Source organism: Hemitrygon akajei, chromosome 1 (genome assembly GCF_048418815.1).
Source record: "Hemitrygon akajei chromosome 1, sHemAka1.3, whole genome shotgun sequence".
Classification (NCBI taxonomy): Eukaryota; Metazoa; Chordata; class Chondrichthyes; order Myliobatiformes; family Dasyatidae; genus Hemitrygon; species Hemitrygon akajei.
The window spans coordinates 214,707,428-214,731,104 of NC_133124.1; the positions used below are offsets into that span (position 1 = coordinate 214,707,428).

Here is a 23,677-nt window from a genome sequence, read left to right on the forward strand (position 1 = left end):
GGGTTCAGAGAAGGTTTATGAGGAATGTACCAGGTCTGGGCAACTTGAGTTGTAAGGATAGTCTTGGGACTTTTTTCCCCTAGAGCAGAGGAGATTGGTTGAGGGGTGACCTTAGAGGGGAGCAATGGTTAAGGTGGTGGACACGGGAGGGCAGAGTCTCAGAGGGAAAGAGTGACTTGGTGCTGCTTCACCTGCTGAGTTCCTCCAGCTTTTTGTGGGTGTTGCCAGAAGATTTCCAGCATCTGCAGAACCTCTTGTGTTTATGTGTGTGACCAGTTCAGACAGGCATCTTGGAGAACAGGCATGGGATGCGGCGAAGGCAACATGAGTCTGATGCAAGTAACAAGTTCAACATTTAAACTACTTCAGCACGGAGATGTAAAAATCGCGCAGAGATTGAAAGGCGGCGACAATCTGAGATGACATAACGTGCTGGGCGCGGCAAGAGGCGCGCCCTTCTCCTCATTGGCCGAGCCTTGGTGCTTAGAGCAGTGAGAGAGGGAGCGGGGCTGCTGTTGGGGCAAGTGGCTGTTTGTGTCGGTTGCTCCTCTCTGGACACTGAAGTGGCGATGGCTGGCTTCACCTTCCTCCTCGTTGTGCTGTGTCTCTCGCCAGGTAGGGCACGGGTTGTTAATACTGCTTCCCCGCAGCAGTGTAACCGAGTCGGTCTCTGTTTACAACCAACTGGGTTATTGTTCTTTACGCGGGATGGGCTCCGAAATAACTTTGCCGGGACTGAGCGATTCCATCCGGACAGACCCTGGCTAATTTCTTGGTTCACCGGCTCCTTCTACACCAGGTACCGCTCCGATTAGTAATTGCGACCCCGTAGCGACGTGGGTTTGTCAAACTCTTTTAATATCACCCCCCATCCTCATCACATTCTACAGGGGTTGTATTGAGAGCATCCTGAGCAGCTGCATCACTGCCTGGTTCGGAAATTGCACCATCTCTGATCGCAAGACCCTGCAGCGGATAGTGAGGTCAGCTGAGAAGATCATCAGGGTCTCTCTTCCCGCCATCACGGACATTTACACGACACGCTGCATCCGCAAAGGAAAAAGCATTATGAAGGACCCCATGCACCCCTCATACAATCTCTTCTCCCTCCTGCTCTGGGAAAAGGCTCCGAAGCATTCGGGCTCTCACGACCAGACTATGTAACAGTTTCTTCCCCCAAGCCATCAGACTGCTCAATACCCAAAGCCTGGACTGACACCTTGCCCTACTGTCCTGTTTATTATTTATTGTAATGCCTGCACTGTTTTTGTGCACTTTATGCAGTCCAGTGTAGGTCTGTAGTCTAGTGAAGCTTTCTCTGTGTTGTTTTTTTTATTAAGTGGTTCAGTCTAGTTTTTTGTACTGTCATGTAACACCACGGTCCTGAAAAACGTTGTCTCATTTTTACTATGCACCAGCAGTTATGGTCGAAATGACAATAAAAGTTGACTTGACTTCACTTTCTGTTAATTTTCTTTAAAACTCCCGCTGAAGGAACTCTGCATCCTCTCACCGAAATTGTGCCACGTGTTGAGACAAATTCAGCTTCATCTCATCCTCACCAGATTTATCCCAACATGAACCCAATCCCTAAATCCAGAGCAGATTCCTTCCTTCCCTGTAACCATCCTGATGCCGGTTCAGATGGATTTGGTGGTATATAATTAAATGTCAAAGTGAAATATTAATGGAATAACATACAGAGAAGAGTGCAATCCACTGATTTATTTAAGTCCCTGGCACCCGGGATTGATGGCTTTCTGACTTTACCTGTGAGCCCAGTAGCTCTCAGTCTAAGCATGAGAGGTGAGTGATCTTCTCGGGTACACTGTACTCAGTGGTATGCAGTATCAAACGTTCTCTTACTATACAGGGCGCCTTGATGTACCATTGTTGCCTAATTCTCCACTGTTTACAATAGTTTGTGCTGTAAAATCTTTGTTAAAAGCTCACCTTTAGTTACTTTGCAGATTCACCTTAGGTGCTTTATGGTTCATTCAAGAACTGTGGTCTGTCCGCCCTATGAATTCTCAAAGATTCAATGCACATTTATTATCAAAGAATCTATAAATTATACACCTTGAGATTTGTCTGCTTTCTGGCAGCCACAAAGCAAGAAACTGGAATGACCCAATTTCGAAAAAAGAAAGAACAAAAACCACTGCAAAGAGAAAGAGAAAAAACATAAATCATGCTAACAACAGGAACAAGGCAACAACATTCTGAACCAGACTGAGTCCCTATATCTACTCCCAGAACAACCGGAGTAGGCCCAAGCATTGGTCCCAACTCAGCAAGGCAAAAACGCACAGCAGCCAGATCAGTTCACAAGAGAGGGAGCAAAATCAGCCTGGCTCGCGCCTCTGTTTCCATCATTCAGGCAGTCTCTCTGTTGCAATTGTTACGTACCCCGTAACTGGGTCACTTACCAGCAAAGATAGAGAGGTCCGTTGAAGTCTGATGGTACTATTTTTAACAGTATTTATTGATAAAAATACACAAAATAATATCAAGGCAAACATACAGATAATATACTTCGTCAATACTAAATCTAAAAGCGCGGGTATAATAATAATCAATAAGAAATAGCTCTATCGTTGTCTAGGGGATAATGGATTGTCCGATGGAAATATAAAAGTCACTGTAGTTCATTCAAGCTGCAGCCTTTTGGTTGGAGAGAAAGACAGGTTAAAACTTGCCCATTCCTTTTAAGATGTCAATCCTTCGAGAGTCATTGGGAGTTGATTTCCCCGTTGTTAGCTAAAAACTGTTCTGCTGTGGTAAAGGGTCCACCGATTCCGGGGCAAATGGAAAAGGACGCACGTGGCCTTCCCACTGGTTTTTGCTATTATGGGATCGCTAGCGTTTCTTCTGGTGCGTCTGAGGGGCTGTTCCCACAGACCCTCTTTTATACTGACTCACAGGGTCTCAGATGTCAATCAGGTTGGGATGATGCAATCCCTCCACCAACCAGCCCACTTTGCCTGAGGGCTTCCACGAAGCACAGTATTTTAATACACAATCCCGTCTCCAAGAGACAATGGCCGTTTCCCGTAGCTTTATATCGCCGGGGGGGGGGGGGGGTCAAGGCATTCCAACCATCTCTCTCTCATTTCCTGGGTCTCCTGACCCAAATCAATAGCGATCCTGCAATTCTCAAATAGGAGGGGGCTGCAGGCGTAACACAATGTTTAAATTATCCAAGCGCCCGGTAGTGCCTCACTTTAAGACCCAGACCCTGGTGTCGCAATACGCTTGGACCGTGCAGCCCGAAGCTATCCTCGATCTCACCAAATTGACTCAGCGCTTGGAGAAATCCATCCTCGCACCTGGGTTAAGTAGAAGGGCATTGAAACTCTTCTGCATCAACTCCTCTCCAAATCACTCACTCCATCTTCGGCAGCAGTAACACCAACTCGGTCTATGACCCTAGCTTGAACATATTGTGACTCAGAATGTCCCAGGTCGGCTTCTTTTGCACATTGGTTGTATGTTGTTGGTCTGTTTTGTGTGTGGTTTCCCCTCGTTCCCCTTAACTTTTCACCTTTTACCCTTAACCCATGACCTCTGGTTGGAGTCCCACCCAATTTCAGTGGAAAAAGCCTGTTTGAACTTACCCTATCTATACCCCTTATAATTTTGTATACCTCTACCAAATATCTTCTCAGTCTTCTGTGTTCTAAGGAAGACAGTCCTAACCCATTCAATCTTTCCTTATAACTCAGGTCTGCCAGACCCAGCAACATCCTTGGGTCTTTCAACCTTGTTTACATCAAATGAGAGAAGAAGCCATTGTGCCTGAGGCAAGATGCAAGCCATATGCCTCAGGGTTGCTTCCAGGTGTGGAGAATTGGAGATGCGAGATTGGCCAGTGTTGGGTTTCTATATAAGAAGCAAGTGTGAGTGGAGATTTGATAAAGGTGAATAAAATCATGGGAGGCTTAGACAAGGGAACAGGATTCACCAGTATTCCTTGGTGGACCGTTCAGTAACTAGGGAGATTAGTTTTACGTTAATTGTTAAAAGGATTAGGGAATAGATGAGAGAAAATTATTTTACTCAGTGAGTGAAGAGCTGGAACTTATTCTCTGAAGAGATCCTGCGAATGAAAGGGTTAACTTTTGAGGAGCATTTGAAGGCTCTGGGCCTGTATTTACTGGAGTTTAGAATCATTGAAACCTACCAAATATTGAAAGACCTTGATAGAATAGATGTGGAGAGGATGTTTCTTATAGTGGGAGAGTCTAGGACTGAGAAAAGAACATTCCTTTATAACATGAGGAATTTCTTTAGCCAGATTTTGTGGAATTCATTGTCACAGATGTCTGTGGAGGTCAAGTTGTTATATTCAAAGCATAGGTTCTTGATTAATAGGAGAAAGGGCATCAAAGGTAATAGGGAGAAGGCTGGAAAATAGGGTGTGAGGAGAAAATAAGTCAGCCATGGTGGAGCAAACTGCTTCTATGTGATATGGTCTGAGTGTTGTGAAACCAGAAGCCTGACACCATTTAAACTATTTGTTTGTTATGAATATTTATTTATTTATTTATAAATAAATAATATTCTGTAACTCTTTCAATATTTTTATTAGTTTCTGCATAGAGGAATACAGAGTACAAGAAAATATATATTATAAGTCAAAAGAAAAAAATAAAATAGTACCAAATACATTGTATTAAAAATACAGTTACAATCACAAAATCCTGTATTCATAAAAAGTAAATTAAATCATAATATTGAAATATAATAATTTTGTTATACAGAAAAAAAAACCTAAACCCACTACCAAAGTCAGAGCTGTTAGGAAAAGCAAGAAAAAAGTGGGGGGGAACCCTTATCATATAATAAAATATATTATTAACCATCATCTGTACTTTTACAACAAATCAAAGGTTTTGAAAATAACTCAAAAATGGCCCCCACGATGTATGTAAGTCTTGGCTAGATTCAAAAACTGAACATCAGATCTTCTCTAAATTTAAGCATGACATAAAATACCATAACCATTAAGCATGAGTAGGCGGAACAGCACCCTTCCATTTAAGCAAGAGCGCCCTCCTAGCTATAAGAGAAGTAAAAGACAAAATATGCAAATCAGGTGTCTCCAAAATAAAGTCTTTTCCTCCAGCAATACCAAATAATGCGGCCAAAGGGTTAGGCTTGAAATTTACCTTGAAAAGTACCGAGAAAGTTTGGAATATTTCCTTCCAGTATCTTTCAAGGCTTGGACATGTCCAAAACATGTAAATTAATGAAGCTTCTCCATTATTACATCTATCACAGAAAGAAGATATATCCAAATAAAAATGAGATAGCGTATCTTTAGACAAGAGAGCCCTGTGAACCACTTTAAATTGTAAAAGGGAATGACGAGCACATAATGAGGAAGTGTTCGCCAATTAAAAATTTTCATTCCAAGTTTCCACAGAAATTGAAGTCTGTAAATCTTGTTCCCAAAGATTTTTAATTTTGTCTATAGGAACGTTTCTTATTCCAAGCAACATACCATAAATATTGGATATTGAACCATTATAAAAAGGTTTCAAATTAAAAATTATATCTATTAAGTCCTTATCAGAACTTATAGGAAATGTATATAGTTGAGAACGCAGGAAGTCTCTAATTTGTAAATAACTAAAAAAATGAGTTTTGGATAAACTATACTTAACTGACATTTGCTCAAATGAAAGAAGACTTCCTCCAACAAACAACTCCTGTAAGCATTTACAAACGTTTGTAATACCCAATCTATCCCATTCTTTAAAAACTGAATCGGCCATCAAAGGTTTAAAAAAATAGTTAAAGCAAATGGGACTCGACAAAGAAGATCTCAATAGACCAAAGAATTTCCTAAATTGTACCCAGATCCTTAAAGTATGTTTAACTACCAAATTTTCAGTTAGTTTACTAAAAGATAAAGGGAGTGAGGATCTGAGAAGAGAAATAATAGAAAATTTATTAACAGAGTTAGCTTCTAAAGAAACCCATATCAGACAGTTCTCACGGTTAATATAATATGACCAAAACGTATGATTTTGTATATTGACTGCCCAATAATAAAACCTAAAATTTGGTAAAGCTAAACCTCCATTCTTCTTAGATTTTTGAAGATGAGCTTTATTTAGTCAAGAATGTTTGTTTTTCCATAGATAAGAAGATATAATAGAATCAAGAGAATCAAAAAAAGATTTAGGAATTAAAAACAGGTAATACCTGAAAAAGGTATATAAATTTAGGTAAAATTTTCATTTTAATAGAGTTGATTCGGCCAATCGAGTATAACGAAAAAGGCGACCAGTTTGATAGTGTCCTTTTTACAAAATTCAGTAAGGTAAGAAAATTTTCATTAAATAGGTATTTATAATTCTTGGTAATTGTTACACCCAAATAGGTAAATTTCTTACAATTTTAAAAGGAAGGTTAATATTAATTAATAAATTATTCAGAGGAAATGTTCACTCTTATGTAAATTCAGTTTGTATCCTGAAAACTGGTTAGAACAAGAAAGTAGAGAAAGCACAGGAGGTAGTGAAGCCTTGACATTAGAAATAAAAACCAATAGGTCATCAGCATAAAGCGAAACTTTATGAACAGTCCCTCTCCTTAGAATACCAGTAACATCATCATCTTCTCGAAAAGCAATGGCTAAGGGTTCTAAAGCCAAATCAAAGAGCAAAGGGCTCAGGGGACAAACTTGTCTAGTTCCACTTTGAAGTTTAAAAGGTTTGGAATACTGAAAATTAGTAAGGACCCTAGCAGAAGGAGATAGATACAGTAATTTAATCTATTGAATAAAATCGGGCCCAAAATTAAATTTTTCTAAAGTTTTAAGTAATTCCATTCAACCCAATCAAAAGCCTTCTCAGCGTCCAAAAAAATCACACATTCCGATATCTCCTTAGAAGGGGAATAAATAACGTTTAATAAACAATGAATATTAAAATGGGAATATTGATTTTTCTTCTTTCTTTATCAATCTTTTTATTGGTTAAATAAAAGAGTACATTTTGATTATTATAACTAATAATCAAAAATCTTATTTTAGGTTATATAGAGGTACCTGGCAGGGTTGCCCTCTTAGTCCGTTGTTATTTAACCTGGCTCTGGAACCTCTTGCTATTGCTCTTTGAGCCTCCAATAAGGTTTTAGGTATTAAGAGATCAATTTTAATAAATCCCATCTGATCATCAGAAATGATAGATGGTAAAATAGTTTAAATTCTACGTGCCAGAACTTTAGATAAGATTTTAGTATCAACGTTACATAAAAAAATTGGTCTGTATGAAGAGCATTGGGTTGGATTCTTATTCTTTTTAAGAGTGAGCAAAATAGAAGCTTCATAAAAAGATTGTGACAACCTACCCAACTTAAAGGAGTCCAAAAAAACTGCACATAAATGAGGTATAAGCAGTGAGGAAAAAGCCTTATAAAATTCTCCAGAAAATCCATCAAGACCCAGAGCCTTCCCTGAGTGCAAAGAATGTACAGGCTCGGCAATTTCCTCATACGAAATAGGTTGATCCAACTGTTTTTGGTTATCAACAGAAAGTGTAGGAACAGTTAATTGATCTAAAGAATTATTCATTACAGTATTATCTTTGGGAGGGTCAGAACTATAAAGTATAGAATAAAATTCTTTAAAAATATCATTTATTTCTAAATGGTCAGTTGTCCTATCACCAATTGGCTTTACAAATTTCTTTAATTTGCCGTTTAGCTATAAAGGTTTTTAATTGGTTAGCCAATAACTTACCTGTTGAGTTTCAATTGGATATGTTAAAAGAAGATCATATTTAGTTCGAATTTCAACACGCCTTTTATATAAAACAGGATCTGGAGCCAAGGCATATTTTTGGTCTAATTGTTTTAACTGATTAGCTAACAGTTCTCTCTTTATTAGCTTTTTTTCTTGACATTTGCAGTATAGGAAATAATTTGACCTCTAATAAAAGCCTTAAAGGCATCTCATCTAATAAGACTGGAAGTTTCTTCCAAAGTATTCTCTTAAAAAAAGAATAATTTGTCTCTCCAGAAATTTTAAGAAATCTTTATCAGATAACAAAGTTAAATTAAAATGCCAAGATCTGTTTATTTGAGGAAGACCAGGTAGATTTAAAGATAAAAGCACTGGAGCATGATCCGAAACAGCAATTTCTTTGTATTCACAGGATCGAACTAAAGGAATCATTTGACTATCAATAAGAAAGTAATCAATCCTGGAATAAGTATGATGGACATGAGAAAAAAATGAATACTCCCTACCTAGTGGATGTAAGAAATGCCATATAGCAACAATACCGTATTTCATTAAAAAAGATTGAATAAACAAAGCTGATTTATTCAGCATTGCTGTTTCAAAGGATGACCTATCTAAAACTGGATCTAACCAACAATTAAAATCTTCTCCCATCATCAATGAGTAAAGGCTCAAGTCTGGCAGAAACGAAAAAAAAACACTCAAAAAAACCTGGATCATATGTATTCGGAGCATACAGATTGGCAAATGCCATTAATTTATTATCTAATTTTCCTGACACTATGATAAAACACCCATTAGTATCAGGCACTACTTTATGTTGGACAAAGGGAACTAAATTATCCATAAAAATTGAAACTCCTCTAAACTTAGAGATGGAAAGAGAAGTAAAAATGTAGTCCTTTCCATCTACTGAAAAGGCCTAAGTTGTCTCAATTACGTACATGTGTTTCTTGTAAAAAAAATAATTGGGGGCCTTAATTTTTTTAATATATAGGCAAAAATCTTATTCCGCTTCACAGGGTGATTTAGTCCTTTCATATTAAGACTGGGTAAGTTAATAGTATGACCCATTATTCTATTTAATAGAGAAATTAATGTAATAACCAGTAAAACGAACATTAAAACCAAAGAATAAGCCTTGAAATAGGGTAACCAAACAACAGATTTGGCTAACATCCCAAAACAGCTCCCAGAAAAAGACACCCCCCACTCCCAAAGTCAGAAGGCCAGCCAAAAGAAGGCTGGCAGCTACAGCTAATGACATCACCCTCCCAAAACAACCTGCTGATTAGACTCCAAATTAATTCCAAGATCAACAGTATTCCAGGCTAGACTAAATAATGGCCATAAAAAACTTAGCCCTCATAACAAGGACACAAATAGATTAACTATTACAGTTTCAAAACAATAGAATGAAAAATACCCCAAAATAAGCCATATTGATTTTAAAAAAACCTTTAGAAAAGTGTATAAAGTAATAAAAAACTTATCAAAAGTCATAACATATAATCACACTTGGCATTAACTCATTAAAATCTTATTCTCTAAGTAAAACATTTAAATCACAAGGAAGTTTAGCTGTGAAGGTTCACCAAAAGTAAGAGAAGCAATTATTCTTATAGCAAGGTACTAAACAGTCAATCCATTGTCTTTAAAAAATCCTGAGTTTCTCCACTCGAGCGAAACCATTCTTTAGAACCATCTTGCAGAGTGATTCTAAGATGACTAGGATAATGAAGAGATGGCTTTAAACCTTTGTTTAAAAAGTTCCGACATAACCTCTGAATTTAGCAACGCTCTTTCATGACCTCAGGTGAAAAACCCTCGAGAATCCTAATCTTTATTTTAAAATTTCTTATTGTAACCTATAGCATTTTTTTCTCTTGCTCTATACTGCTGCCACAGAACAATAGATTTCATTTCAAATGTCAGTGATAATAAACCTGATTCTGACTAAAGATGATCCTTTCATTAAGAGCCAAGATTTTGGATTTGGGATTAACCTGTTATCGATTTTTTTTCCAGCATGGTTATAATGGGCTGAATGGTATTATTCTGTGCCACAAATAATCTCTACACACTCTAGACAAATCACATCCTTCCAGACAGAACTGTATGCCATGCTAACACAGTGGTCTTTCTGACGTATTATTTGGTCTAGCGTGACACACCCTGTTCTTGTATTTAATGTTTTAGCCAGTAAAGGTAAGTATATTATCTGCTGCCTTTGCCACCTTATCTATCTTTTCTCTTTCCCAAATCAAATACAGAGAAGCAATAATAAAATAAAAGCAGAATTCTTCCTGCTGGGAAAAACACAGCAAGTTAGGCACAACATTGGAAAGCTTGGACTCACGAACCCATGACACCCAATTACACCCATGTGACCAATTAACCTACTAACCCATACGTCTTTGGAATGTGGGAGGAAACCCACACATTCACAGGGAGAATGTGCCATCTCCTTACGGAGAGCGGCGAAATTGAACCTGGATTACTGGTGCTGTAATAGTGTTGCACTAACTGCAATACCACCATGCTTTCCCTATGTACTAACATTTTGGGTTTGCAGATCTATTATCAAAAATTCAAAGTACATATATGTCACCATATACAAACCTGAGGTTCATTTTCTTGCAAACTTACACAGTAGATCCAAGAAACACAGTAAAGTCAATGAAAGAATACACCCAACAGGACAGACAACAACCAAAGTGCAAAACACAACAAACTGTGCAAATAGAAAAAGAAAACGATAATATTAAATAAATAAGCAATAAATAAGCAATAAATATCAAGTACATGAGATGAAGAGTCCATGAAAGTGAGTCCATAGGCTATGGGAATAGTTCGGTGATGGGACGAGTGAAGTTATCTCCTCTGGTTCAAGAGCCTGATGATTGAGGGGTAATAACTGTTCGTGAACCTGGTGGTGTGGGTCCCAAGGCTCCTGTACCTTTTTCCTGATGGCAGCAGTGAGAAGGGACCATGGCCTGGGTGGGTGGTTGGGTTTCTTGATGATGGACACTGTGCTCCTATGACAGTGCTCCATGTAGATGTGCTCAGTGGTGGAGAGGGTTTTATCTGTGATGGAGTGGTCTATATCCAAGAACCTTTCTAGGATTTTTCAGGAGGTCAGTGATGGTGCTACAGAGTCTCTGTTGGTGATGTTGTTTCCCATCCATGGTTCACTATTGTTATTGATTGTCTGTGAGAGAGTGCTGATTCATCAGCTGGTTTTGGTAGATGTTCATCAGCAGATTTCCTATCTGCGTTTAACCTGTCTGTGAATGTTTCTTAATCTATTGAGTGCGTCTGAGATTTTGTGGTTTTGTACTTGAAATGTTGCATCTCATCAGATTCCATCAGTATTTAAAGAGTAGCTATGCTTGACATAGGTATATCAAACCTCACTGTTTATTTCTTTCCTTAGATGCTGCCTGATTTGTTGAGTTCCTCCAGCATGCTGTGTGTATTATCCTCTTTAAGTTCACTGCCAGTCTTAAAAGGACTGGTCTTCCAATGAAACAGGGTACACTCTGGGTCACGAATGAGTAGCATCGAACAGTTGACTGACCAGAGCTCCAACTGTGTTTTAGTGTAGCAGGTGATAAACTGACTTGCTAGGATATTTCAGAGTGCCACCAACTTGAAAAATTCTGCAGATGCTGGGGATCCAAAGAAACACACACAAAGTGCTGGAGGAACTCAGCAGGCCAAGCAATGTCTATGGAAAGGAGTACAGTTGATGTTTCAGGATGAGACCCTTCTTCAGAACTGGAAAGGAAGGGGTGAAGTCGGAATAAGAAGGTGAGGGGAGGGGAGGAAGAAGTACAAGGTGGCAGATAATAGATGAAACTGGGAGAGGGAGTGAAATAAAGAGCTGATTGGTTTGTTAAAGGGCTGGAGAAGGGGCAATCTGAGAGGAGTGGACAGAGGACCGTGGAAGAAAGGGAAGGGGGAGGAGATGAGCAGGTGAGGAGATAAGGTGAGAGAGGGAAACGGAAATGGGAAATGAAGGGGAGGTGGTTGGAGCAATTACCAGAAGTTCAGGAAACCTGATTGATCTCTGTTGCAGTTTTAACCCTCAATGTCAAGTTCCATCAATCTATTGAAATTAGTCTTTCTCCAATTAATGACTTTTACTTTGCATTGCTCCTTTTCTATAGATAACTCTAATCTCATGATATTTTCTTCACTGTCTCCTAGGTGTTCCACAACTAAAAGCAGCAGATTTGGGCAAGGCCGAACATGTTCAGCTGCGCAGGCATGGTAAGTGTCAGCATCAGATGCCTAACTCAGCTGCAAATAAAAGGAAGGTAGGCTTAAGCAGAGCGGCCATTGTTTGAGTGTGCCAGTGACAGAGTGGGAAGGCTTTGGTGTGAACAGGCAGAGTTACAGTTAAGGAGAGGTAAGCCTTTTTAGGTCAGAGTAGTCAGGAAGGAATGCTCCTCCTGTCAGATGTGGAAATTTTGGATACCTGACTGTTTCCCTGATGACTACATCTGCAGGAAATGTACCCAACTTCAGCACCTGGCTGACTGGGTCAAAAAGTTGGAGCTGAGATTGGATGTGCTCCGGATCATTCATGAGGCTGAAGACATTAATATGTATATGAGACTTTTGAATAGGTGGTGAGACACAGAGTCAGGCTTCGGACTGTAGATGGGTGACCACCAAAGTGCAGGATTCCCCTGTGGCCATTCCCCTCAGCAACAAGTACACCTCTTCGAATACTGCTGGGGGTGGAGGGGGGCAGTAACCCATCAGATCATGGCAGCAACAACCAGCCCTGGTGGTAAAGTCGCTGTCTCTGAGGCTCAACGGGGAGGGTAAAGTCGGGCAGTGCGGTAGTTATAGGGGACTTGATAGTTAACAGGATAGAAAGTAGATTCTGTGGCCACAAAAGAGATTCTGTTGCCTCCTGGGTGCTAGGATGTAACAGAGTGGCTGCAGGATATTTTTAAGGGGAAGGGTGAACAGCCAGGGATCATGGTGCATATTGGCACCAATGACATGGGCAAAAAGGGGGAAGAGGTCCTACGCATTGAATATATAAAGTTAAGAATGAAGCCGAAGAGAAGGACCTCCAAGGTAGTAATCTTCAGATTACTCCCAGTACCATGGGCTAGTGCAAGTAGGACTGGGGTGAAAGCAGAGATGAATAAGTGGCTGAGGAGATGGTGCAGGGACAGGATTTCAAGTTCTTGGAACCTTTTCTGGGAAAGCAATGACCTGTACAAGAGGGACAAGTTGCACCTGAAATGGAGGGGAATCAATATCCTAGCCGGGAGGGTTGCAAGTTCTATTCATGAGAGTTGAAACTAGTTTTACAGAAAACTGAGAACTGGAGCATCAGGTTGGTAAGGGAAGGATCGAACCAGAGGTAGACATCAGGGATAGTATTGAAAGGCAAAATCAAAACAATGGATATGATTGGTTGGATAGTTTGGAGTATTATATTTTAATGCTTGGAGTATTATAGTAGGGAAGGGTGATGACCCTAGAGCATGGATCAGTGCGAGGAACTATGATGTTGTGGCCATTACTGAAATTTGGTTGAGAGGGGCAGGAATGGGTGATTAATGTACCAGGTTTGCAAAGTTTTAGAAAAATAGAGCAGGAGGTAAAAGAGGGGGTGGAGATGCGCTATTAATCAGGGACAATGTCATAGTTGCATTCAGGGGAGACATAATGGAGGGGTCAGATACTGAGTCCGTTTGGATTGAACTCAGAAACAGGAAAGTGCAATCACACTGATAGGATTGTACAACAGATCCCCTGATAGCCTCTGGGACATTGAGGAACAGATATGTAATCAGATTAAGGATATGTGTAAACAAATAATGGGGTTGTTGTCATGGAGATTTCAACTTCCCTAATATAAGCTGGGACCTTCTTAATGCAAGGGGTCTAGATGGGGCAAAATTTGTTAAGTGTATCCAGGAAGGTTCTTAAATCAATATGTGGGTAACCAACGAGAGGACCTAGCATTGGGTAATGAGTGTGCCCAGGTTACTGACCTTTCAGTTAGAGAACAGTGACCACAACTCCTTAACTTTAGATAAAGATAGGTATGGTCCTTATGGGAGAGTTTTAAATTGGAATTGGGCAAATTATGAGGGCATTAGGCAGGAACTAAGAAGAGTTAATTGGGACCACCTTTTCTTGGCAAGACCACAGAGAGCTGATGAATTTAGTCCAGAAGAAAAAGGGAAAGTATGTAAAGATTCAGAAATTAGAATCAAACGGAGTAGATGACGAGCATTCAGAAGCCAGAATAGAACTAAGGAAGAGAATTAGGAAAGCCAGTAGAGGCCATGAAAAGATCAAGGCAAATCCCAAGACATTCTATACATACATCAAGAGCAAGAGGATAACATAGAGCCAAAGAGAGGGCATGTAATCGAGCAAAAATTAGTGGGAAGTTAGAGGATTAGGAAGCCTTTATAAACCAACAGAAGGCAACTAAAAAAATCATTAAGAAGGAAAAGATAGAACACAAAAGTAAACTAGCCATTAATATTAAAGAGGATACCAAAAGTTTCTTCAGATACATGAAGTGTAAAACAGAGGCGAGAGTGGATATCAGTCCATTAGAAAACGATGCTGGAGAGGTAGTGATGGGGGACAAAGAAATGGCAGGTGAACGGAATAAATATTTTGAATTAATCTTCATTGTGGAAGACACTAGCAGTATGGTGGAAGCTCCAGAGTATCAGAAGTCATGAAATGTATGAAATTACCATTACAGAGAGAAGGCTCTTGGGGAAAATGAAAGGTCTGAAGGTAGATGAGGTCACCTGGACCAGATGGTATGCACGCCATGGTTCTGAAAGAGATGGCTGAAGAGATTGTGGAGGCGTTAGTAACAATCTTTCAAGAATTATTTGATTCTAGAATGGTTCTGGAAGACTGGAAAATTACAAATGTCATTCCACTTTTTAAGAAGGGAGGGGGACAGAAGAAAGGTAACTACAGGCCTGTTAACCTGACATCGGTGGTTGGGAAGATGTTGGAGTTGATTGTTCAGGATGTGGTTTCAGGGTACTTTGAGGCACATGATAAAATAGGCCAAAGTCAGCATGGTTTCCTCAAGGGAAAATCTTGCCTGACAAACCTGTTGGAGTTCTTTGAAGAAATAACAAGCAGGTTAGACAAAGGAGAATCGATTGCTGTTGTGTCCTTGGATTTTCAGAAGCCCTTTGACAAGGTGCCACACATGAGGCTGCTTAACAAGTTAAGAACCCATGGTATTACAGGAGAGATTCCAGCATGGAATCCAGCAGTGTATTTTGTGGATAAAGCAGTGGTTGTTTGGCAGGATGCAAAGAGTGGGAATAAGGGGAACCTTTTCTGGTTGGCTGCCAGTGACTAGTGGTGTTCCACAGGAGTCTGTGTTGGGACCACTTATTTTTATGTTATATGTCAATGATTTAGATGATGGAATTCGTGGCTTTGTTTCAAAGTACATTTATTTTCAAAGAATGTGTAAATTATACAACCTTGAGATTTGATTGCTTACAGGTAGCCACAAAGCAAGAAACCTGAAAGAATTTGTTACAAGAATCACCCCTTGTAGGCACAAGAGAGAATCTGTATTTACCCACAAGTACCTTTATTGTCTCAACGGAAGAACATGTGAACTTAGACAACCAATACCTGTGTGCAAACCAGCTAAGTTTTCCTGACCTTCCATGAACAGTCAAAGAACAGAAAATAGAATACCAGTTAAAAAGGAGTTTCTGCTGCTGGCCACATGTTCCTCATCGTCCTTTTACAAATCTCCAGGTGTCCGCAGGGCACCTCGCATCCCTGATAGTTGTTCTCCTACAGAGTTAAAGCCACTAGCACTGCTTTTATATTCCTTTCTTACCAATTCAAAGATTGCATTCCAGTGTCATTGGCTGTAGGTCATGTGTCTGACCTGTAACACAGCTAGTGGCTCTGCCGCAAGCCAGCATCCATCCATTGCCCCCTTCGCAGCAAGTGACAATCGGTAATTTATTTCTCTTGTCACAAGGGGGCGTTGGGAATGGACCCAAATGCAAATCACAGACACTGTAGTTGTCTGAACAAGACTATGTTTATTAACAATACTAGGGAAGCCAAGGAGCAAGGAAAAAATATCAACCTGGACATGAGTGTAAAATAACAAACTGGAAAACCTGGACTAGGACTTGAGACTTGAACTTGACTGAGAACTCGGGTCTTGGCCGGGACTAGGTACCTGCATCTTGACTTGGCTCTTGACCTGGAACTCGGACTCAAGCTCAGACTCAGACTTGACTAGACTTGGACTCTTTTTAGACACAGGACACAGAGCCAGGACTCTTCTTGGACACAGGACACAGAGCCAGGACTCTTTTTGGACACAGGACATAGAGCCGGGACTCTTCTTGGTATGAGTTTCTGATGCTGAGCTTCCAGATGTGGGTTTCAGATGCCAAGCTTCCTGGTGCGGGTTTCTTGACAGGGACGGTCCACAAAAGGAATAGATGGACCCCTGAGCTATTTATGTTGCAAGCTCGAAATGAGGATCAGCTGCCTCAATTAAGGAACCCAATGGAACAAGGAAAAACAGAAACAACCGGAATACAGAATCCACAGACCGGAACATGACAGTACCACCCCCCCGGGAGCCTCCTGGCGATCCAACCAGCTTGCCCGGATTATCGATGATCCAGGTGGGTTGGAGGGGGGGTGGTTTCAACAAGAGGGACCCCTGGCTGACCAGAGTTTAACGACAGTGTCTGTGTTGCTGGGTCCATGTTTGGCTGGACCGTTCTGTCACAAGGGGGCGTTAGGAACAAAACCAAATGCAAGACGCAGACACTGCAGTAGTCTGAGCAAGACTATGTTTATTAAGAATACTAGGGAAGCCATGGAGCGAGGACAAAATATCAACCTGGACGCGAACATAAAATAACAAACCAGAAAACCTGGACTAGGACTTGACTGAGAACTTAGGTCTTGGCGGGGACGCTCTTTGACTAGAACTCGTGCTTGGCTCAACCAGGAACTCGGGCTCAAGCTCAGAAGTGTTTCGAGAGGCTCGTCATGAGGCATATCAAGACCCTGCTGCCCCCCTCACTGGACCCCCTGCAGTTTGTGTACCGTCCCAACCGCTCAACAGATGACACCATTGCCACCACCCTCCACCTGGCCCTAACCCACCTGGACAAAAAAGACACATGCATTCAAATGCTGTTCATAGACTTCAGTTCAGCATTCAACACAATCATCCCTCAGAAACTGATTGGAAAGCTGAGCCTACTGGGCCTGAACACCTTCCTCTGCAACTGGATCCTGGACTTCCTGACTGGGAGACCTCAGTCAGTTAGGATCGGGAGCAGCATCTCCAACACCATCAGTTTCAGCATGGGGGCCCCAAAGGGCTGTGCACTCAGTCCACTGCTGTTCACTCTGCTGACCCACGACTGTGCTGCAACACACAGCTCGAACCACATCATCAAGTTCATCGATGACACGACCGTGGTGGGTCTCATCAGCAAAAACGACAAGTCAGCTTACAGAGAGGAGGTGCAGCGGCTAACGGACTGGTGCAGAGCCAACAACCTGTCGCTTAATGTGAACAAAACAAAAGAGATAGTTGTTGACTACAGGAGTGCATGCAGCGACCACTCCCCACTGCACATCGACAGCTCCTCGGTAGAGATCGTTAAGAGCACCAAATTTCTTGGTGTTCACCTGGCGGAGAATCTCACCTGGTCCCTCAACACCAGCTCCATAGCAAAGAAAGCCCAACAGCGTCTCTACTTTCTGCGAAGGCTGAGGAAAGTCCATCTCCCACCAACCCCCCCCCCCATTCTCATCACATTCTACTGGGGTTGTATTGAGAGCATCCTGAGCAGCTGCATCACTGCCTGGTTCGGAAATTGCACCATCTCGGATCAAGACCCTGCAGTAGATAGTGAGGTCAGCTGAGAAGATCATCGGGGTCCCTCTTCCTGCCATCATGGACATCTACACTACACTTTGCATCCGCAAAGGAAACAGCATTATGAAGGACCCCGTGCACCCCTCATACAATCTCTTTTCCCTCCTGCCATCTGGGAAAAGGCTCCAAAGTATTTGGGCTCTCACGACCAGACTATGTAACAGTTTCTTCCCCTAAGCTATCAGACTCCTCAATACCCAGAGCCTGGACTGACACCTTGCCCTATTGTCCTGTTTATTATTTATTGTAATGCCTGCACTTTATGCAGTCCAGTGTAGGTCTGTAGTCTAGTGTAGCTTTCTCTGTGTTGTTTTTTTTTACGTAGTTCAGTCTAGTTTTTGTACTGTGTCATGTAACACCATGATCCTGAAAAACGTCTCATTTTTACTATGTACTATACCAGCAGTTATGGTCGAAATGACAATAAAAGTGACGACTTGAGATTCAGACTTGACTAGACTTGGACTTTTCTTGGACACAGAGCCGAGACTCTTCTTGGACACAGGACACAGAGCCAGGTCTCTTCTTGGACACAGGACACAGAGCTGGGACCTTTCCTGGACACAGGACACAGAGTCAGGACTCTTCTTGGACACAGGGCTCGGACCCTTCTTGGACGCAGGACACAGAGCCGGGACCTTTCTTGGCCACTGGACACAGAGCTGGGACCCTTCTTGGTATGAGTTTCTGATGCCGAGCTTCCTGATGTGGGTTTCGGATGCTGAGTTTCCTGGTGCAGGTTTCTGACAGGGATGGTCCAGCAAAGGAATAGCTGGACCCCTGAGCTATTTATGCTGCAAGCCTGAAATGAGGATCAGCTGCCTCAATTAAGGCACCCAATGGAACAAGGGAAAACAGAAACAACCAGAATATGGAATCCACGGACCAGACTGTGAACCGGAATGCAGACTTTACGGACCGTGACAGCTGCTTGTTCTCAATCAGCAACATGTGTGAATCACGCAGAACAGATACAGACTCCAACAGTCAAAAACCTGCATGTTACATCCAACCAAAGGACATCTCACAAATAACTTCTTATCTGGAAATGACCTCTAGTCCAGCAGATTACCTGAGGCATCATTATATTGACTTTAAAACACTGATCAAGCCAAGTGACTAACTCACAAAATGGAGAATCTCTTCATAAAATGGTAGCCTCCATCTCCTCCCTCCTGGCAAGAACAAAGGTAATTGGTCTGTCTGCTTCCACTGCCCTTAATTCATTTGAACTCACTGCTTTGCTGACTGTAGTTCTTTCTGGCCAACAAACCCAATCAAAAGATAATAATAAAGACCAATACCCAATGCGCAAGAGAAAGAGGGAGAGAACACAAATCATGCAAACAATAGAAGCGAGCATCAACATTCTGAATTGGGTTGAGTCCTCAGATCCAAACCCCAGAGTAGGCCCAAAGCCTCAGTATATTATCAGGCACAGAGCACAGCAGCCTGGCAATCTTCATAGCCTCAGCACCATGGAGAGAGGAGTGAACATCGCAGACAGTGAGTGAAATTGGCTCTCAACTCTGATCCCAAGATGCCTGGCCAGCGTGCAAACTGTCCAGACAGCTTAATGTACCTGGCATTAGGACCTGGAAACCACTACTGCGAAGGGCTCCGGGCCAAGACCATGCCGCCCAACGGCTTGCTCCGGGCTCAGATTTTGCCACTCTCAAACTCTTAAAATCGGCTCGGCAGCCAGACTATCCAACCTCGCACCCAGGCCAGTTGTACAGGCATCAGAACTCCTCCGCCTGACTTCTCCTTTCTGAATGGCGGCTCACTCCATTTGTGTCAATTCTGCAACACACCAGCACAGCTCATCCCCGAACTTGTTTCGCTCTCACTCGCCACTTCATTGCTAGTGGTGATAATTTACACCAATTTACTACAGAAAAGGTGCTGTTAGTAATGTTTTTAGTCAGATTTCTTGCCTTTTGAACTACCAGTGGAATGTCGCATACGCTCAGTAGTGCCGTCTTAACCGGAAAGTTTGCAAACAATATGAAGAGAGGTGAAGGGGCAAATAGTTTTGAGGAAGTAGAGAAGCTGCAGAAGGACTGAGACAGATTAGGAGAATGGGCAAGGAAGTGGCAGATGGAATACAGTGTTGGGAAGTGTATGGTCGTGCACTTTAGTAGAAGAAGTAAAAGGGTAGACTATTTTCTAAATGGAGAAAATATTCAAAAATCTGAGACACAAAGGGACTTGGAACTCCTTGTACAGGATTCCCTAAAGGAAAATTTGCAGGTTGAGTCTGTGGTGAGAAAGGCAAATGTGTTGTTAGCATTCATTTTAAGAGGATTAGAATATAAAAGCAAGGAGGTAATGATGAAGCTTTATAAAGCACTGGTGAGGCCTCACTTAGAGTATTGTCAGCAGTTTGGGCCCCTTATCATAGAAAGGATGTGCTGAAACTGGAGAGGGTTCAAAGGAGGTTCACAAAATGATTCCAGGATTGAACGGCGTATCATACGAAGAGCATTTGATGGCTCTGGGCCTGTATTCACTGGAATTCAGAAGAATGAGGGGTGACCTAAGAAGGCGGAACGGAGTGGTGATGACGCTAAATGGCGACTCCTTTGCTTGCATCTTCATAAACAGTTCCATTTCCATCTTTAATATCTTCATTTTTCCCTTTCAGGGTTCTTTTGAAGACCCTGACCTGGAGTTACACACTGACTACAGTTCTTTGCGGGAATGGGATCTGCTCTCAGGGTTTCATAACCAGCCGTTGTTGTTCGGCACACTGAGGGTTTGGCCTAAGAGTCTGGCTCAAATTTGGAAGCCTAGGATCTCGGGGCTCTGGAGATGGGTGGATTGAGGGTCAGTGTCATGACAGGACACCCATGTGTCGTTGGGGGTTTCGGAATATCTGCGGTTGAGTGCCTAGTTTTTAGGGTACAGATCTCAAAAAAAAGTGACGTGGTGGACATAAACCATCGTAAACCAGCGAGTTGTTATGTCTCCCTGCTCACTGAGAAAATAGAGACATCTCTTTCTCCTTTATTAGGGAGAGAGAGAACCTGTGGTATGTCGAGTACGAGGTGAAACACAAAGCCTTTGGGATAACTGCAAGTCTGTGCCTTTGCTGTTGCTTTGTTCACGCTTGAGTGCTCAGTGGCAGGTGCCATGCTTTTTCTTGCCGATGGGGGGTTGTTTGCTGCCGCTTGCACACGGGAGAGGGGAGTTGGGGGTTACTTTGGGGTTCTAACATTTGACTGTCATTCATTCTTTAGGACACTCCTCTGTTTTCATGGATGGTTTGCGAAGAAAAAGCATTTCAGGATGTAAATTGTATACATTCCTCTGACATTAAATGTACCTTTGAAACCATTGAAACTCGTCGAAACCTATCTACCTATTGATAGAATTGGTGTGGAGAGGATGTTTCCTACAGTGGGACAGTCTAGGACCAGAGGACACAGCCTCAGAATAGAGGGGTGTCCTGTTAGATTAGAGATGAGAAATTACTTCAGCCAGAGAATGGTCAGTCTGTGGAATTCATTGCTACAGGCAGCTGTGGAGGCCAAGACTTTATGTATATTTAAGGCAAATGTTGATAGATTCTAGATTGGTCAGGGCAGGAAGGGATATGGGGAGAAGGCAGGAGATTGGGGCTGAGAGGAAGAATGGATCTGCTATGATGGAGTGGTAGAGCAGACTCGATGAGTCAAATGGCCTAATTCTGCTTCTATATCTTATGATCTCATAACTAGGGAGAGGGCAGGACCACTCAGGATAAAGAGGGGAACATTTGTTTGGATCCTGAGAATGTGAGCAAAGTAATCAGTGAGTACTTTGCTTCAGTATTTACCAAGGAAAAGGGTATGGAGGACCAGTGCTGAGTGCATAAATATGTTAGGGCATTTAGAGCTCAAGGAGGAGGAAGTGTTGGGCCTCCTAATGAGTATAAAGTTGGATAAGTCCCAAGGGCCCAATAGGATTTACCCCAATTTATTGAAGGAGGCAGGAGACGAGATTGCTGGCGCCTCATGTCCTCTGTAGCGCAGGTGAGGTCCTACAGGACTGACGAGTGGCTAAGACTGTACCCCTATATAAGAAGGGAAAATCCTGTGAACTATAGACCAGTGAGTCTCACGTCAGTTGCAGAACATTTGCTTAAGAATATTCTTAGAGATAGAATATATGAGCATTTGGAAACCCATGGCCTAATTATGGAGAGTCAGCATGCCTTTGTGAGGGGCAGGTCATGTCTTACTAACTTCATTGAGTTTTTTCTTAAGGTGAAAAGAGAGATTGATGAAGGTAGGGCAATGGACATTGTCTACATTACTTAGTAAGGCATTTGACAAAGTGCCTCATGGGTGACTAATCCAGAAGATGAAGATGCAGTGAATTAGCTCTTTAGATTCAGAACTAGTTTGCATGTAGAAGATGGGAGAAGTTGAAGGGACTTATTTGAGCTGGAGGTCTGTAATTAGTGGAGTTCTACATGGATTCTACTAATGTAGATGGATGGGTTAGTAAGTAAGCAGATAATACCAAGATTGGTGGAGTTGTGGATGGTGTAGAATACAGGCATAGAATAGAGCATGACAGATCAGTTGCAGATATGGGCAGAGAAATGGCAGATAGAGCTAACTCAGATAAATGTGAGGTGATCCACCTTGGTAGGGCAAATGGAAGGAGACAGTACACGGTTATGGTCAAGATTCTTAACAAAGTTACTGATCAGAGAGATCCTTAGTTCCAAGTTCAACGCTCCTTAAGGTCGATAAGGTGGTTAAGAAGGCTGATGGAATTATTTTATTAGTCGAGGCATTTTATTAGTGCTTAGGCCACATCGGGAGTATTGCAGACAGTTCTGGTTGCAGCACTATAGGAAGGACATTGAGGTTTTGGAGGGGGTACAGAAGAGGTTTACCAGGATGCTGTCTGGTTTAAAGGGCATGTGCTATTATGAGAGGCTGGATAAATTTGTGTCATTTTCTCTGGAGCTCAGGCTTAATTAAGGGAGATCTCATAGAGGTTTATAAGATTATGAGAGGCAAAGATAGTGTAGACCGGGAATATCTATTTCCCAGGGCTGAAATGTCTAATACCAGATGGCATTGAATGTGAGAGGGCATAGGTTCAAAGAAGATGTGAGGGGTAAGTTTTTTACTCACAGAGTGGTGGATGCCTGGAATGCGCTGCCTGGTGTGGTGGTAGAGACAAATATATTACAGGCTTTTAAAAGACATTTGGATGCGCATATGAACGTAAGGAAGATGGAGGGACATGAACATTGTGTAGGTAAGAGGAATTAGTGTTTGGGTATTTCTGAATTGCTTTTTAGTTGGTTCAGCACAATGCTGTGGGCCGAATGGCCTGCTCCTATGCTGTGCAGTTCTATATAAAACTTACTTCCCCGTATTCTTCGATCCAGCAATTCCTCCTGCCTCACCGAACTGGAAATGTATTGCTCCAGAAAATTATCCTGAACACTCTCCTCCCCTCTCTGTGCTTAGTGATATTAATCTTCTAGTTTATAACACAGGCTTTTATTTCTCCAAAGCAACCACTACATAGTTTTCACAAATATCTGTAATCTCTCTGTATGCTGTTCCTTCTGTCCTACTCATCCATCCATAGAAATACATAGCATAAGTAGGCCTTTTGGCCCATTGAGCTTGTGCTATCCATCAATCAATCATATCAACTAATTCTACTCTTGTTTTTTATTCTCACCACTCCATCATCAATTCCCTCAGATTTCTACCATTCAGCTACACGTTAGGGTTAATATAACTTAACAACCTGCACACCTTGGGATGTAGGAGGAAGCCGGTGGGTGATGGGGGACCAGAGACCTTGGTGCCTCACCTACTCTTGGGGTCCTTGCAGGTAGAGTGACAAAGGCCCAGTAGCCCATTCCTAGAATGAGAGGCTTGTTGTGAAGATAGGGAGGAAGTTGGGCCTCCGGAGCTTAGAAATACAGATCGAAGGGT

General features: G+C 41.9%; 1 protein-coding gene across 7 annotated transcripts in view; it reads left to right on the top strand.

Annotated features, from left to right (window-relative positions):
- Window positions 1–466: 466 nt before the first annotated feature.
- Window positions 467–23,677, top strand: part of LOC140735476 (prosaposin-like) — a 99,705-nt gene continuing 76,494 nt past the window's right edge. For 3 of the 7 annotated variants that reach the window (XM_073060637.1, XM_073060647.1, XM_073060628.1), the window contains exons 1-2: window positions 470–615; window positions 11,969–12,031. In XM_073060637.1, coding sequence (XP_072916738.1) covers window positions 570–615; window positions 11,969–12,031 — 109 coding nt within the window. In that variant the 5' untranslated portion in view covers window positions 470–569. Of the gene's footprint in view, window positions 616–11,968; window positions 12,032–23,677 lie in introns of all 7 variants that reach the window. The other 4 variants (XM_073060599.1, XM_073060588.1, XM_073060610.1 and 1 more) reach the window with 2 other exon arrangements.